This window comes from Rhinolophus ferrumequinum, chromosome 26, assembly GCF_004115265.2.
Source record: "Rhinolophus ferrumequinum isolate MPI-CBG mRhiFer1 chromosome 26, mRhiFer1_v1.p, whole genome shotgun sequence".
Taxonomy (NCBI): domain Eukaryota; kingdom Metazoa; phylum Chordata; class Mammalia; order Chiroptera; family Rhinolophidae; genus Rhinolophus; species Rhinolophus ferrumequinum.
In genome coordinates this window covers 147411-163725 of record NC_046309.1, presented here as the reverse complement: position 1 = coordinate 163725, position 16315 = coordinate 147411, and the positions used below count along the sequence as shown (strand labels likewise).

The 16315-nt window shown below is 43.5% G+C and overlaps 1 protein-coding gene across 3 annotated transcripts in view; it reads right to left on the bottom strand.

The window, feature by feature from the left end:
• Window positions 1-16315, bottom strand: part of ESYT2 (extended synaptotagmin 2) — a 64360-nt gene that overhangs the window by 45442 nt on the left and 2603 nt on the right. For 2 of the 3 annotated variants that reach the window (XM_033098663.1, XM_033098662.1), the window contains exons 2-3: window positions 1565-1606; window positions 596-730 (exon numbers count right to left, since the gene is read on the bottom strand). In XM_033098663.1, coding sequence (XP_032954554.1) covers window positions 596-730; window positions 1565-1606 — 177 coding nt within the window. Of the gene's footprint in view, window positions 1-595; window positions 731-1564; window positions 1607-5985; window positions 6093-16315 lie in introns of those variants that run through there. The other variant, XM_033098664.1, reaches the window with a different exon arrangement.

The following is a 16315-nucleotide window of genomic DNA, read 5'->3' as shown; positions in this document are numbered from 1 at the left end:
ATGGTGTCAATGGACTTGATGCAGGGTTGCCACAAACCTTCAATGTGTAATACAAACACACTGTCTGTAAAGCACAACAAAATAAGGTATGCCTGTAACATAATCTTCGGAACAAATCTACCTTCCCTTCACCTATGTAATTACGGCGATGCCTAGATGCCTACAAGACCGGCACTGGAGTCCTCAGTTGTAGACATCTTTGTCAATTACCGAACCTTTCATGTGAATTCACATATCAACCTCCCTTTCCAACCAACCAGATTGCTGAAAACTATACAGAGGTCATTCTGACAGAGGGTGTGGTGTAGAAAGACACGCTAGAACTAAGGGAACTCCCCCCGCCGCCCGCCCCCGTGAACCTGAACTAGCTGAAAGACCACAGTGAGCGAAAGAGGGCAGTGAGCACGCCCGACAGACGCAGTGCGGGCACCCACGCAGTGCCAGACCCGGCCGGGGAGGAGCTGCAGAGACCCGCCACACCTTCCCAGGGAGCAAGGTTCTCCAGAAAAGAACCTGAAACAACTGAACATGGCACCGTAAGTCTTCACAGCAATTTCTCCATGTGCACAAGCAAGGGTACTTAGAAGCAACTGACCTGCTGACCCATGTCGACTTTTGTAAAACTAAAGGTGCTGAGGTGGGCGTTTGCTCCCCGCACAGCTGGTTCGATGGTTTCTCGAAACAACTTCTCTATGAATTGGCAAATGAAAGGCCACATATGTTTTACAGTCTGGAAAGGACAAAGAACTCATGTTAAACAAAATGTTGTAACACAAAGTGCACTTAAATCATGAGAAATTATGCCCCTACAGTTTACCAGAATTTTTGAAAATTAAAGGGGAGAGGGTCCTTTTTGTTATGCAAAATTCAACACAATTTTAAATTTAAAAATGTTTTACAAACTATTGATTAACCAATATGTTGCAGGAATTAGTTATTTGAGTTAAATGTTCTATTTTAGCATATCAGCACATTTAATGATAGCAAAAAAAAAAAAAATATCCCGAGGTTCCAACTCATTGCTAAAAGCTTTCTACAACCATATAATCTTGATGCACTTGATGAGTTTCTCTACTGATGGACTAACTCCCAGTATTACTTTTCATTACACTGCTCTAAGGACACAGAAGACATGGAGATAAAAGAGATCTACTTCAAAGTACACCGATCTAAAAACAGAACCTTTTAAATAAAAATAGATGATTATTCTCTGTCACTAGGTTTCTGGAGAGTCATTTCCCTCTTCATCATAATGTTCCCAAAACCTTGGCTTAAGGACTATTACACAGTAGATGTGAGCAGTAGCTGATCAGGAAAGAAGACAGAGGCCAAAGATCTAACCATGAATGCCTCACTAATTCCCTCATGGCAGAAATCCCGTTTTTACTGTTTGGAAAAGCAAACTAACGTATCATTTATGACTGCATTCTTTTGGGAGCAGAAGCCAACTGCTAAGTCCAAATGAGTTCACATAGTGTCAACATCCCAACTCCCAAATATGGAAAGATGGCACCTCATCCCCTAATTCCCATGATGTCTGGGACTCAGGACTCTGCACTCTTACCTTATTTAGCCATTCCGCTCTTTCAGTGTCTGGAAAATGGACCTAAGAGAAAAAAAACACACACGTGACTTACTGACTCCAGTCACGTAGCCCACTGGTATTCTCATTGTAGGCCTACTGTTTACATAATGCTTGTTTAAAACACCCTGCCCTGACACTTGGCATACTAAGGACACTTGGAAGCAGAAACATCTAATGTCAACAAATGCCACAGCCCCTCTCTACAACCCTGTGCCCGGAGCACACTCGCTGGAATGCGGACTCTGCAGTCATCACGGACCCCAGGGACCTGCACGCAAAGCCTTCGAAACCCCGCCTTTTCCTTGTGTGTTTCCTCTTTGGCCCAAACCAGCTGGAGAGGCTTTTCCAGGTTTGGCTCCTCTCCACACCGTCTCCCACCCCCTCCCAAATGAGTATTGTAATAGACTTCTTCATGAGTAGCCCGTGGCCACTGGAGAAAACAAGCGTTTGCTGAGGTAGAAAGAAGCCTATTTAGAAAAAAGGTAAAAACTATTTTCTTTGCTGTTGAAATATAACGCCCTTGCAGAGGAAGGCTGAAGCTGTCTGGGGTAGGGCGCTCTCCTTCGAGGGCCTCAATCCTAAAAAAAGCATCCAGGCCACAACTAGGTTCCGAAACCACATTTGTGGTTTAGACGGACACTGGGTCACACGCAGGTCTGTCCTGGTGACTGACACGTGCTGAAAAACGTTCAGATTTTTGGAACTGCCACACTTTCCTAAGTAACACGTATTGTAGCCAGTGAAAGACAAGCCCCCGCTCCATACTTTGCCTGAGAGGGGCTGACCTGGGAATGTTAGCAAGGAGGGGTGGGGTAGGGGGGGTGTCCCAAGAAGAGGTTCTTAGAGAACCAACTCCGCCTCTCCTGCCTGGCGCCTAAGAGTACAACACGACAGGGGGCCCGGCAGCAGCCTTTCCCTGGCCAGAGAAGCCACAGCAGGCTCCAGCCAACCCCGACCCCCGTGTCCCATGTCCCTGCCTGAGCAGGCTGCACCCTCAAACCACAGGACGCAAAGCCTTTCTCTTGCCTAAACCCTGACAGTGGGCTACAGTGTCCTAAGTTTTCCTAAGTTAGCTTGAACCCATCTGGGACAACACCAAAGAGATGGTGACCACCACTGGCCAAGGCCCAGTGTGACCTACCCGAGTGGGACTGGAGTGCTGAGAGGACTGCACGTTCCCAGGACAGGACATGTGGGGCTGGGGGGACTCGGAGGGCTCGTTCAACTAGCCATACTAGGTCCCAAAATTAAATATGTGCCATTCGTCTGCAGGCTGTACCCCGCCATTTCTTCATGTTACAGTAAGGCAGCTCAGCACTCTGAAAGTCAGGTCAGGACTGGGACCGGATTGCCACTCCGGGGTGTGTAAGCCTTAGAGCAGGTGTTACCTGTGGTCCATGCAGCAATGTACTGGGAGACAGATGGTCTCCCCTTCTGCCCCCGTCCCTCTGAATCCAACCAACCACTGGTGGCGCCAGAAGGACCACAGGCTGCCACGGAGCACCCTGTACTTGGGGGCAGCAAGAACGCCTTCACTCACACTGCTCCTCCTCTTAGTTTCAGAGCACGCGGCAGAGCCACGGACTCTGCAGGCCTGGCTTTCTGGGGACCTGTGATTGTCGGCACCACCTCGAGCTGCCAGCTCCACAACAGGGCCGCTCCCGTGGCCTCCAGACCATCGGCTGCTATGTGTTCAGAGGGGTTTCCACTTCAAGGCTCAAATCATGACTCCTCTACAGAGGTGGGCTCTGCTGTGTACCTCTGACCTAGTCCCTGCTTCCCTCCTTACGATCAGCTCAACTCGGCTCTCGACGGCCCCCATCACACACCACCTAGCCACGCCATCGCGGTGCCTGCCCTCAGGTTCTCCACAATCCCACACGTGGCACACGTCACTGTACCGCTCAGCGCGGTGTGCCCATAGCTGCCCCGCGCTCAGCGCACTGCACACGTGCACAAACAAGTGACTGTCTTTAGAGAGGCGTGCTAAAGAAGCGTGCTCCACACTCCGCAACGACACTGCTCCTGAACCTGCATGCACTTGGCTTTTTTACAGCAGTCTGTACTTGGGACCACTTTTCAATGGCCTGTTAGAACATTACTATAATTACTGGACATTCTTTGAGCTCTAATGAAAAATGTCATCTGAAGCATAAAATCTGAGCACAGATGCTGGAAGTCCACACAGAATAAACAATTACGCACACCAGATAACACTCAGGACGCCCTCGGCTAGCGGGTTATGGTGAGTACGACTGTCGTGTACTCTGATGAAATCACGGCAAGATGGCGTGCGGCTGCCAATGACGCCTCCCTTTTATCTGTTTTCAGATCCTTTCTTCTCTGCCAAATATTATGAGGTGACAGGGTATGTTCCTTTATACCTTATCGCCAGTAAACAACCAAAACACTGTATGTGACCCTAATGGCAGTCTGTGACACAACAGTCAGCAAAGCAGACACGAGATGCGTGCTGAGAATGCGGTGGGCTGGCAGGGGCTGCACGGCACCTCTGCACATGGATCCCCGTGTCCCCCAGGAACCAGGGGTCAGGACAGCCTCAGCTCCTGCCAGACAGACAGGCTGCAGCTTCTCCCAGCGAGTGGGGTGGAAGTGGCTGGCACCTGTTCATAACTGGTGGGGAGCCATGTATTGACCCTCCACACCTCACAGAAACTACTTCTCTGCAGTTTATGTGCACCAGGATTTCCTGCTTCTACAGAAGGGAAAATGGGATCACAGTGGTTTTCATGTTTTTAAGATTCCTTGGTTTCACTGAAGAACTGAGTTCCTGTTCAGCCCAGAAGGCCCACAACCACATCCCCAAGTACTGTACCTCGCACAGAGAAAGCTTTGACCAATCCACATTCCCACCCACTCCCCATCCCAGAAAGGCTCCCGGCTGGAGTCTAGTGCGGGCGTCCACGTGCACAAAACTGCGTGCAAATCTGCTTGCAGACCAAGTCACCAAACATTCACAGGGTCCAGAAAACCCAAATGGTTACAATCCTGGCATAAGGTGGTCGATAAGGACACACACTCTTCAAAGCCCTTTATGCAAAAGGTTCAGAGGAGCAGGCCACGAGGGAAGGCAGACAACAGAAAAGAAATCTCCCTTGAACTGGGTTTCTGGAAGATCAGCGAGGGCAACATGAGTCTTCTGACCCAACTATACTTCTATGAAACAACAAAAGTAACCACCATTTACTGAGTATGCACCACTATGCAGTTAGCAGGTTCTGGGCAAAACTATTCACATATACTATCTGACTTAATTCTTAAAACAACTCTACAAATAGGAACTATTAACATGCCAAATTTACCGAATTCTACTAAGTGACAGAATGGGGATGAAAGGCCAGATTTGGGTGCCTGTGCTCTTGAGGGCTTTGTGCCTGAGGGACGTGGAAGCAACGTGGGTAGAGGCCGCAGAGCCCAGTTCTCGGCAGGGCACGCTCCAACCAAACACTACAGCTTGAAAGTCAGGTGACATGCCTTACAGTGTACGAGGTACTGGTAACAGCCAGAAGTAGAACACTTTGTCTTTAGAGATCTATTTATCTAGACTCTCTAGATTAAGTGCAGTAGGTCCTGAAACAGCTGATAGCAAAGCTCAGTAAACACGATAACAACTCAACAATAAAGCACTGTTACTAGACCCAGTATTGCACCCACGACTAAGAATCGGCCGATTTAAAGATGGGTTTACTTAAACTCGCACTCCCTCCCATGGGAGGGCTACGGTAATGAAGTAGCGATGACAAAATTCCACATGCATCCACCCTGTGACCCAGCAATTAATCAATCCCACTTGGAAGACTCTGTCCTAAAGACAGGCTGGCAAACATGTGATGCGTGTGCAGCAGCAGAGACGCAGAGCACTGGACCAGCCATGCATATGGCTGAGCGACCACGGACTCCCAGGCGGGACGTGCCGCGCAGCCACCAAAGGAACTGGTTCAGACACTGCACGACTTTACAGTTCTGTGGAAATAGAATTCCCATAAGTGAAGCTGTATTTTAACTGCATTAGAGAGAATGGTACTTAGAAACAAGGCTCTTTTAGGACATAAGTAATCTAATCTGGAGTTCACTTGAAAGAAACATTTTCTGAAACATCAAGTTTTAAAGGCAAAGCGTAACTCTGTTCAGCCAAACACCTTATTGACTAAATACGATAAATGACTCCTGAAAGTGTCCCCAAATGAAAACATTTGCCTGCTCTAACATTATCAGGTTTCTCTAAGCACTGAATATGTCTCAGATCAGGCCTGCGAGTGTGCTAGCAAACCCCTATTCGTCCTGTCACATTTCCAGCCAGAGCAATGCCACAGAGCTTTCCTTTCGCTCCTGCAAAACACACACCAGTCCCACGAATCACCTACAGAATCTAAACTTACGAAACAGTGAAGCTTCTCCTCTCATCGTCATGCACCAGAACAGAAACAGTCTGACTGGTACGAATTCTGACTCTGTCACTGAGTTTCCATCACCATGCCATTCCTTAATCTACCATAGCACGTGTACAGTTGGTTCTTTTTGAACAGGCTGCAGCGCCTTTTTCGGGCAGTGACTTGGGCCTGGCTCTGTGCCCAGAACTAGGCTACAACGCAGGACTAGACATGCTCCTGAGCTTGGGCAGCTCGAGGCGGGTGGAGCGGACTGGAGTGGAGACAGGTGACCGCCAGCCTGAGGGAAGGACAACGCAGGCAAGAGGAGGTCTGACGCTGCCCGGAAGAATCCATGAGATTCGGCAAGAACACAGTACATGCGATGGGCCTGAAAGAATGAGCTGGGGTTTGGCATGCAAAGAAAAGAGAGGATTTGACACAAAAATAATGGCATATGCAAGGTACTCTGACTACATTAGGAGATGGGAGGAATGGTAAGAGCTGAAGCCGAAACATCAGTGCTGATTTCAAAGTGCCAAAGAAAAAGAGTATATGGAAACTGAAGAACAGAAATCTGTTACAAAATTTTAATTCTGTTCACTAAATTGAAAATCTGCTTTTCACTAATACATATTCATAAACACCTGCTTATGTTCCACAAAACAGAATTTAAAATAGCAAAACATCACACAGAAACACTGGGATGTACAGGGAAAATAGAAAACGTTTCTAAATCATATAGGAATGCAAGAATACATATCATTTGGTTTTAAATCCTATCTTTCAACAACAACAAAAAAACACCCACTAAATCTCCTTTATAAGTCCAATCATAAAATAAGTTTTCATAGTGTATATTATTTCTACAAACTAGAAATAATCATTGAGTGATTGCTAAAATTTTTATTATATTTAAGTTGACACTACCCAAGAAATCCCTTTTTCATCTTAAGAATAAAGGGATATTTTGGATTCTAATGTGATGTTGATATTACCAATGTTGTTTTGTTTAGAAAAAAATGAACTAAATATACAAAGACAGAACATTAACCGTATGCCAGGGTGGCGCCTACAGTATCTCATTTAATCCTCACAACAACCCTTTGAATAACTAACGGCTCCATCTACCAGACACAAAGGAGAACTATTTGTCTCTGGTCACTGAGGAAGTAAGTGGACTAGACCCAGGGGGCGCTAACGTGTCCTCCCTGTTATACCTGGAACATAAAATAGATGGAACAAATGTATACAGAGCTAAACTTTTCTAATGAAATCATATTTTTCCCATTTCTGACCATCAAAAACCTAATATGGCACATTTAAAATTGAAGTTAAATAAAAGAACTGTCTTCCAACAGCACTCACGTTGGAGATACTGTGACAGCTCAGGTTGGGACTTCACAGTCCGATCCAAAGGCCGCACAGCACCGAGCACCTGCAACCCCAGGTCTGTCCTGGCAGGTACAGCAGGTCTGTTGCAGGGCTGTGGGGAGGGCCTCTGAAAATCCCACAGCAGCACTGAAACACGCACCATAAATTAATGTTCTCGATAAATTCTCTTACTAAAACAGCTAGAATAAGGTAATCGGTGTCGGGAAAAATAGGAAGATACATATCTATTACACCTGAAGCATTGATGAGTTAATATCTTTAAGTAAAATTCAAAAGATAAATGGATAAAATGATCATTTTAGAAACCAAATGTCAGGAAACCTCAAATAGTAAACTGGTCAATCAGGTTCATTTATTCATATTCTTCCTCATTCCATGGAGGATTTCAGCACTGCTCATTTCTGCACAGACTTTTAGGCACTTAGCTCAGAAAAAAAAAAGAAAGAAAAGAAACACCAAACGCTTACTTGGAGCAATGACTGGTTCCAGTGGAAGACCTCTTCCACTATTTTGAGGGGAAGGGAGGGGCGCTTGATTTTCCTAGCACAGCAGGTCTGAGTGTGTCCTCTTGAGCACAGCCCTGTCTGTCAGCGGCCAGAGGCCCTGCAGGTCAGGACCTTGCCTCCCCGCCACCCAGTACACCTGACTGACTGTCACCTACCTCCCCATACCACACGGCGAGCTCTCCGTAAGCCCACAAATTGAAAAGATCTACACAGGAGTTGTTTCCTTGTCTAAAATAATACTCAAAAACTTAGAGTAGATGAGGCAAGACCAGGACAACAGGACCATAGGTTCTAAGAAAACATGAGACACTTGTGTTTTATTTGTTGTATCACAAGAGAAACTCTGTGTTCAGGAAACTGTTAAGAATCAACACACACCTGTGCCTGAAAGCACGCTGCAGGTTTATCAAAAAGTCCTAACGTGAGATACTAACTAAGAATCTCCAAATGTTTAGTATTGTTTGGTCTACACATGAATTGGTCTTAAAATTAAAGAAAATGGGGAAAAGACTTGCAGAAAGTTAAAATAGCCCAGAAAATTTCTGGTTCACACACAAGTCAACCAAAGGGAGCCCGAGGGCCCAACATGCAGCCGTGATGAAAGGAGCGGACACCAGCGCAGGAGTGTCAGGAACTGCTCTTACTCCTGAGCCAGGATCCATCGAACTTCTCCAGGCCTCTCGCCCAGAGCTTTCCAGTCATGGCAGACGCAGAAACAAATGTGTGTGGCCCGCTGAGATGAATGGGAGGGGACAGTCAGTCAGGTGTGGGGCGTGGAGAAACTCATTACACCATTCCTTCATCTCATTAAAGCAGCTAATCTGTTTCACAGTCCACATTCTAACTTCCTCTGTGGTTTGGGTCGGCTTTGGATGACTGACTGAGACTCGATATAGCACCAAAAACAATGTCATTACAAAAACATTAAAATACATCGACAGGACTGCAAAATCCAACTGTTTAAGGCATTTTCCTACCAGAAGACAGTGTCAAAATTCTCCCTAGGTGCTTTTCACATGAGGGAAAACGAGAAATTTCACTGGGGAAGCCGAAGCGGCACATATGCGCCGCCTCTACCTGAAACCGCCGGTGGGAACTTGGAGCCCTCCCTTACAAGCTCACCACAAACCTACCAGTTAGGGGAAGCTTGTTGCTTTCTTCTGTTGTCTCAAATTCTAACAGTTCGAAATAAGAACTGGCTGCTGCCAAAAGGAACGATGGCTGACACCACAGTGAAGAGCCACAGCCTGGGCCAGACGTCAGCTCCAAGGACGTGAGGCTCCTTGGGACTCAGGAGTGGCAGAGGTGACAGAGAGGGAAAAAATTTATGTACCGCTTCTGACAAGTGCTTGTTTAAACATGCTTATCTTCAACAATTCATTACTATTTCTTTGTTATATGAATGACCAGTACCTATTTTTGTAAATCAGAACCAGTAAAATAAAAATCTAAAAGCCCGGTGTATCCTTTAAGCATACCTTCTAAAACTAACAAAGCTGTCCAAAATTACTTGAAAACCAATCCTTATCTGTAATTCACTAAAAGGATGTATACTTTAAAGGATTTTTACACTGAGGTCTTCTGTAATTTCATATAACATATCTGCTATGTTACATACACTCTTCATCCATCCACTTATTTTTGACCGGGGACTTAAGTTTCAGGGCTTGCATGGAATGATAAGAGAACATAAGCCAGGACTAACACTCAGTGGCAGAGGAAAAACCGGGACACATCAGAATTTCTACCCAAAAGAACAACTAAATATCCGTTCATCAAAATACTAATGTCAAAGGATTTATTATTAAATAAACCCTTACATATAGCATGTCTATGGAGATTTGAAAAAGACTTGAAGCACATTTTTAAAAATTCTAAGGTCATGTAGACATTTTTTCTATAACTGCTAAAAGAAAGGTCATACAAGTAAACTATGTGACAATCTTGATTTAAAGCTGAAGTTCTGGCATGAGTTCTATCAATCTCACAAATTAAAATGAGTCCAAGAATAGGAAACATGTCTTCTCATCTCCTTTACTAAAACACATAGACAATCTGGTTGTTTGTTTTAAATTCAAATCAAATGCTACTATTCAAATTTACATGCTTACGTTTTCACTGGAATGGACTAAGAGATAGATACGTAATTGTAGTACTGAATTAATTATACTTGTTCTGTATACTATGTGAAATCATTCCAGCTTTGTTCTACTATAAAAAAAAAAAGAAACTATATGAGACTTTGAACTCTAAAAGCCCTTAGAATTACAGAACTGGCAGGAATATCAAACATCTACATGGATTCAGAAATCACATCATGGTTGAAATTTTACTGTGAATTTTTCATTTTCAAGGAATAGGTTTATATACTCCTAAGAGCTTAATTTCATTCTTACACAGATAGTAAATATTTCAAGAGTTATGAGAATTAAGTCAGAGAAATTTACCAACTTAAAATCTACTCGTTTTCTCCTTTTATTCCTTTATTTGTACACAATGAAAAACAGTACATAATCAGGCACTTGAAAACATTAAGACTTTTTTCCTGAATGTAATCATTTATTTGCACTGGATTTTGAGACTAAAACTTCGGTACATCCCCCTTTATACTTGTTTGTCATTCAGTAACAGTGACCACACAATAATACATCACAGCCAAGAGAAGGACATGGCATCTAGCAATGGCTCTATCTTACACAATTATAGTACACCTTCCCAGTCAGGAGGTCAACATCATCCTTTCTGCCTTTCAGCCATCCATCCATCCACCCATCTATGATCAATCCATCCAACCATCCACCAACCATCCATCCACCAACTACCCATCAACCATTCTTCCATCATCCATCCATTCACCATCCGTCCATCCACCATCCATCCACCCATCATCCACCCTCCCATCCATCCACCCACCATCTATCCATCATCCATCCATCCATCATCCATCCACAAACCATCCATTGATCATCCATCCATTCATCCACCATCCATTCATCCACCATCCGTCCATCCACCATCCATCCACCCATCACCCATCATCCACCCTCCCATCCATCCACCCACCATCTATCCATCATCCATCCATCCATCCTCCATCCACCATCCATAATCCATCACTGCATCAGGGCAGCTGCAGCAAGCAGAGCAAAGATGAACCATGTCCTCGGAGCAGCATTTGATGTAAGGAAGAAGCAGCAGCGAGGATGAGGGGTAATAATGTGGGCTCTGTAGGTATTACTTTAAGTGTGTACCAAAAAAAGAGAGAAATGGTAAGGAACACTTTCGACTGTGAATACTAACAAAGCATTATGGTAGATAAAATTTTAGCAACAAAAAATAAACAAACCGCAATGAAACAGAAACAAGGAGAAGCTCTATGCCTCATGTGCTCCCTCCAGTTGTAGGGGGTAGGAGGTGGCAAGGTGGGTAAGAGAAGTGACTCAGGCAGCAGGACACTGGAAGGGGGAACATCAACCACTCAGACCGCTCACCCAGCATGACCCTCATCCCAGCCTCCCAGGCTCATAAGCACACTGGAGTCAGGCTCATTTCAATGCCCATCTGATAATGGGGAAACTAAGGTTCTAACAGACTCACCAATCACACGGGGCCAGCAAGGGTCTCAGACATGAACATCACCAGATGGCCGTGCGCCTAAGCAACGAGGCCGTCACGTGTCAGACTGGCACCAAGAGGGTAGCCACCAACGTGACAGTAGCACCCACTCTGTGACCGAGCTGCCGGCTGACACTAGTCACATAGCCGGTTATTTTCAGACAAAGCCAGTGACAAGTGAATCTTCTCGGCAACCTCCAAAGTAACCATCACAACTCTGTGCTACTTCAGTTTAAAATATTCTACCTGTTAACAAGCTTTAATATCCCAACTCAGCAAAAGAAGAAAAGCTATTAAAGCTGTGACTCCACGTAGGAAAAATGCTTTTCTTCTACAGGTTATTTACATAAGCAGAGACCTGGGTAAATCTACCAGGCATGTGATTTTAACACCACACCATTTAGAAACAAACACTGCCCTCCAAAGCTAGATTTCTGGTTATAAAATTATCATGCTACTCTCATGGGTTCAAAAACAGTTAATGTATCTTGGACAGATCTGATAAATAGCTCGAGTAAATATTCTTTCATAACTTGAAAAGGGCAAAAAATTAAGTATCTCAAACTCCAGTTTTATCGTTTCTCACCATACGCTAGCTAACATTGTCGCTTTTGGAATCTGTCCATCAGACACCATTTAAATAAAGCGCGGTACTCCCTGAAGATGGACGACATGGCAGTAACCAAAGTCACGTCTCTGAAGAACAATGACAAGCGCACAATGTACCCCTTCAGGTGAGGATACACCTAACACACAGGCACATCCACACACATTAAAGATTCAGAAAATCACCAAATGTTACAATGGTTATCACTAGTTAGTGGGACTGCAGGTGACGTTTTTTCTTTCTTCTCCCAAGCTTGAAATGTTCTACAATGAGTATGCATTCTTCTCATGCCAGAAAAATTATGTTTTTAAAACCTGTCCAGCTACAACAGAAGAAATAAAAACCCAACGGCAGGTTCATTAAAAATAAACATAAGGAGAACTTCACTAAGTGACTGCACAAATAAAAGCACTTAAAGCTCAGGTGCTGGACGACTTAACAGACGAAACACAAAGCACATTGTCACATTAGTATTTCCACATGTGTCCTCTGTGTGGTCATCACTAACTCTCAGGTGTAGACCCCAGGCATAAAAAGAGTTCTTTGAAACGGGAAGCTACTGTGCGGACAAACGGTACACTCGCGCTGAGCTGCTGTGACTTTGCTTCCATACTGCCATCGGCATGCCCTCCACCCCAAAGGCACCGGCACTGGACCGCGGGGTCTCAGATGTGTGCGCTGTCCTCGTAAAACCACCTTCCGCAAAGCACCGCAAAGCAGGCAGGGACAGCCGAGCAGCAAACTGGACTTTTATGCACAGCTAGGTCAACAGACACCAGGAAAGTTTCAATCCTCATCAACGCAGTCTTTGTTTGAAAATAAGATTGATTTAAAGAGCTATTTATTACCATAGTAAATGTACAAAATGCTCTAATGGTGTAATTTTTGAAAAATGAACATACCACTGCACAACTTGAAAGGCCTAAGAAAGGTATACCTTTCATTTTTCCATATGTAGTTGTGAGTCTAGAAAACTTTAAAATCTTAAACCACATGATCCTGAATAAACGATTTTCCTGCATTAAAAAAAAATGAGTAGTATTACTTTTACTTTTAAAGAATTACCAACACACTACGACCAACACGAATATTCTTCACAGATCTGTGTTAGAACCGGCTCTCAGTTCTTGAGTGTAACGCCTGGCCCTACTCACGTCTGTGTCTCTATCACCTAGCGCAATACCTGGAACAGGGTGTACATCTAATAAATGTAGGCTGAGTGAAGAGATGAATCAGTAAAGGCTTGTTTGTAATCCCTACACATAAGCTGGGTTAGCTCCGTAAAATGTTATCGACTCCAAGAAAAATTCACCAAAATAAATGGTTTCCTTGAAATAAATTACAGTATTTCTGTAACAGTTAAGGAAAATAAATGAAGAAAATTTAGCAACAGGGAGAAAGACCATGAGCAAATCTGTAAATAAAACGTGTTAAGTGAAAAAATATTTCCATGCAAAAGACAACGACTGGCACTGTTTATGTAAGAACGGTGCCCCACCCAATTCCCAAAGAACACGTGGTGACTCAGTCGTTAAGGAGCAGCAAGATCATTGGAGTAAAAGCCACAGTTACCGGCGGGAAGACGGACAGGCACTTGCAGCTACGTCACTGGTGCAGACAGAGCACAACCATCCAGCACTAATCTTGGCTGCAAGTTCTCTGGCAGCTGAAGTGAGATGAGAACGCCATGCACAGCACAGGCGTTTCCATGTTCTGATTTCACAAGCTTAGTTCTGAAACCGTCACTCTCTCCCCCTTCTCCAGGCGCCGAAGTGTTTATGTTTATGCTCAGCTCGGGCTCCCTGGGAAGGGTAGAGCAGTCCCAGCACGTCTACTCCTCAGCCATGGGTCCACGGAAGTCACAAGCCGGGCGCCACCTCCCATCATCTCCTTACAGCGCCTTCCGGATGGGACACTGCCTCCCAATGTGCGCTTTTATCTTGCTGTTCCCACCGACTCTGAGGCCGCGCCCTTCCACTCTCAAATGTCCACCAGTGTGTTTCTAGGCACCTGTCACCACTGCCCACCTCCCACCCTCTCTGCTGACCCACCACGGCACTCACGTCGGGGCAACAACACCCAACCTCTATCTACACATGAGGGCACAATGACCTATTACACTTCCACATATAGCGAGTCCTTAGCTCTCTCAATGCAGGAAGAAAAGTCACCTGAGGCAGCATTGTCACGGAAACTAAAAAGACAATGATTTAACAAAACAAAAGGCAACAGGGCACAAGCAGTGTATTCTAAATTCATGCTATGATAGAATGTATCTAATAGGCTAGATTTCTCCAATAGACATGGTATGTACTAATACCCTGAATGGAAGGTAAGAGTTGAGAATAACTCACAGAAAAACACACATTTAAGGTATTTCTATCTACGAAGCATGAGTTCTAGTGTTATTCAGTAAGAATGTGGTTAGCCAATACAGCATCAATGTTTATAGTAACATTGGGTTTAAGGTGAAAATATTTACCTAGTAATGTTTGCCATTCAGAAGCCCGCCCCTTTCATTAAACATTCTTTAAAATGTAAATGTCTCCAAATTTAAGTTGGAACAATAATTTTTAAAAGTTGCAACAGTTTTAGCAGGAATTCCATAAGCAAGGAGGTACTTATGACTTACTTTGTATTGTTTCTGATCACCTTTTTCACTTCTTTATTTTTAAAAGAAATTCAATGCCGCAGTATATCTCAGTGTTACGGAGATAAAATTCACATAGAATTCACTCATTGAAAGTATACAATTTAATGGTTTTTAGTATATTCATAATGATATTACTGTGATATTACTCAAGGTTAAATGTAGTGACAATGTAATCATGAAAACTTACAGAAAAGATAAGAGGTTCACTAGGCCTAACAAGAACACCAAATTACTAGCCAGTTTTTCATAGTTGGTTCTTCACAGGATTCAGATCTATATTTTACAAATACATATTATACTTTACATAATTTACTATGACATGTTAATTTAATATAAATACATCACATATATTTTCAATTCATGTATTTATTTATATTATAGTTCAGTCCTAGCTCTATATTCTTCCATCTTGAAATGAATATTCATTGAAAACAGAAGCTTGTATTACCAAAACCCGAGCATACAAGCTGATGAATGCATATATCCTAACTTGCAATCCATTGTTTAAACTAAAACACAGATGTTTGCTGCTTTATGTCTAGCAACCCTGGGACCTTCTGCTCTAACTTAATGAAGCATGTAGACCTCACATTGTGAGCAGTGCAATCCTCAGTCCTCCTTCCCTCCTTGAACTGCAGCAGCAGTGTAGGCACACACAGAAACTCATGTTCCCTTCAGCGCCATAAGGACTCGGACACTTTCCCAAAGCACATGATCTAAGTGCTAAAGTTGCAACTATAAACTGTGATTCCTGCTTTAGTTACAGCAACTACTGTGTTACAAGCCTTCAGAAAACTTCATTAAAGTGTCAGTCAATGATTAACACTCTGAACAAAAGCAAGTATTTGCCCTTCCTTTACAGTGTATTCTTCTCTTTTGTTTGTTTGGTTCTTAGTCTACACATATTAAATTTTGGTTACAGTTAAATTCTCCTGAACTTCCCAGAGCAACTATGAGAAGAATAAAGCTTTCCCAAAGACAAGCTTGTGCCTCACAGTATAGAACAGCATTAAATCGCAATCATCAAAGTATCAGAGTAATAAAAGGACAATTGTCAAAACAGTTGAGTAATATTGTATATGACAGGTTTGGGTCGCGACTTATTTGCAGCCAGAGTCGTCAGCATTTACTGACAGGAGAAAAACCAGGAAAGGTTTTGGTTTTCAGTGGAAGACTTCACCCCACCAAGTTCTAACTTTTCAAATAAATGAAAACAGCAATGGAAAATTGTTCTTATTCATCTCTACAAAAACTCAAGAATATTCTTCACCCATAGTCTAACTTGCCAGGGCCCAATTAACATAGGGTAGACACTGGTACAACAAAAAAGGCCAGTCCTGAATCCATCAACCCAAACCTACCAAGCTTTTCCTGTTTGTGAAAAAAAGAAAAAGAAAAAAGAAAGTGAAGAATGAATAACAATAGGATTTGCATTACAGCTGCAGCTGATGTCTTACAGAATTATCACATGTTAAGTGAGAGCTATTTTTCACATTCTAATCGACTTAATTCAAAACAGTATATATTTTTCTCGAAGTATTAATATTCTTTAATTATCTCATGTTT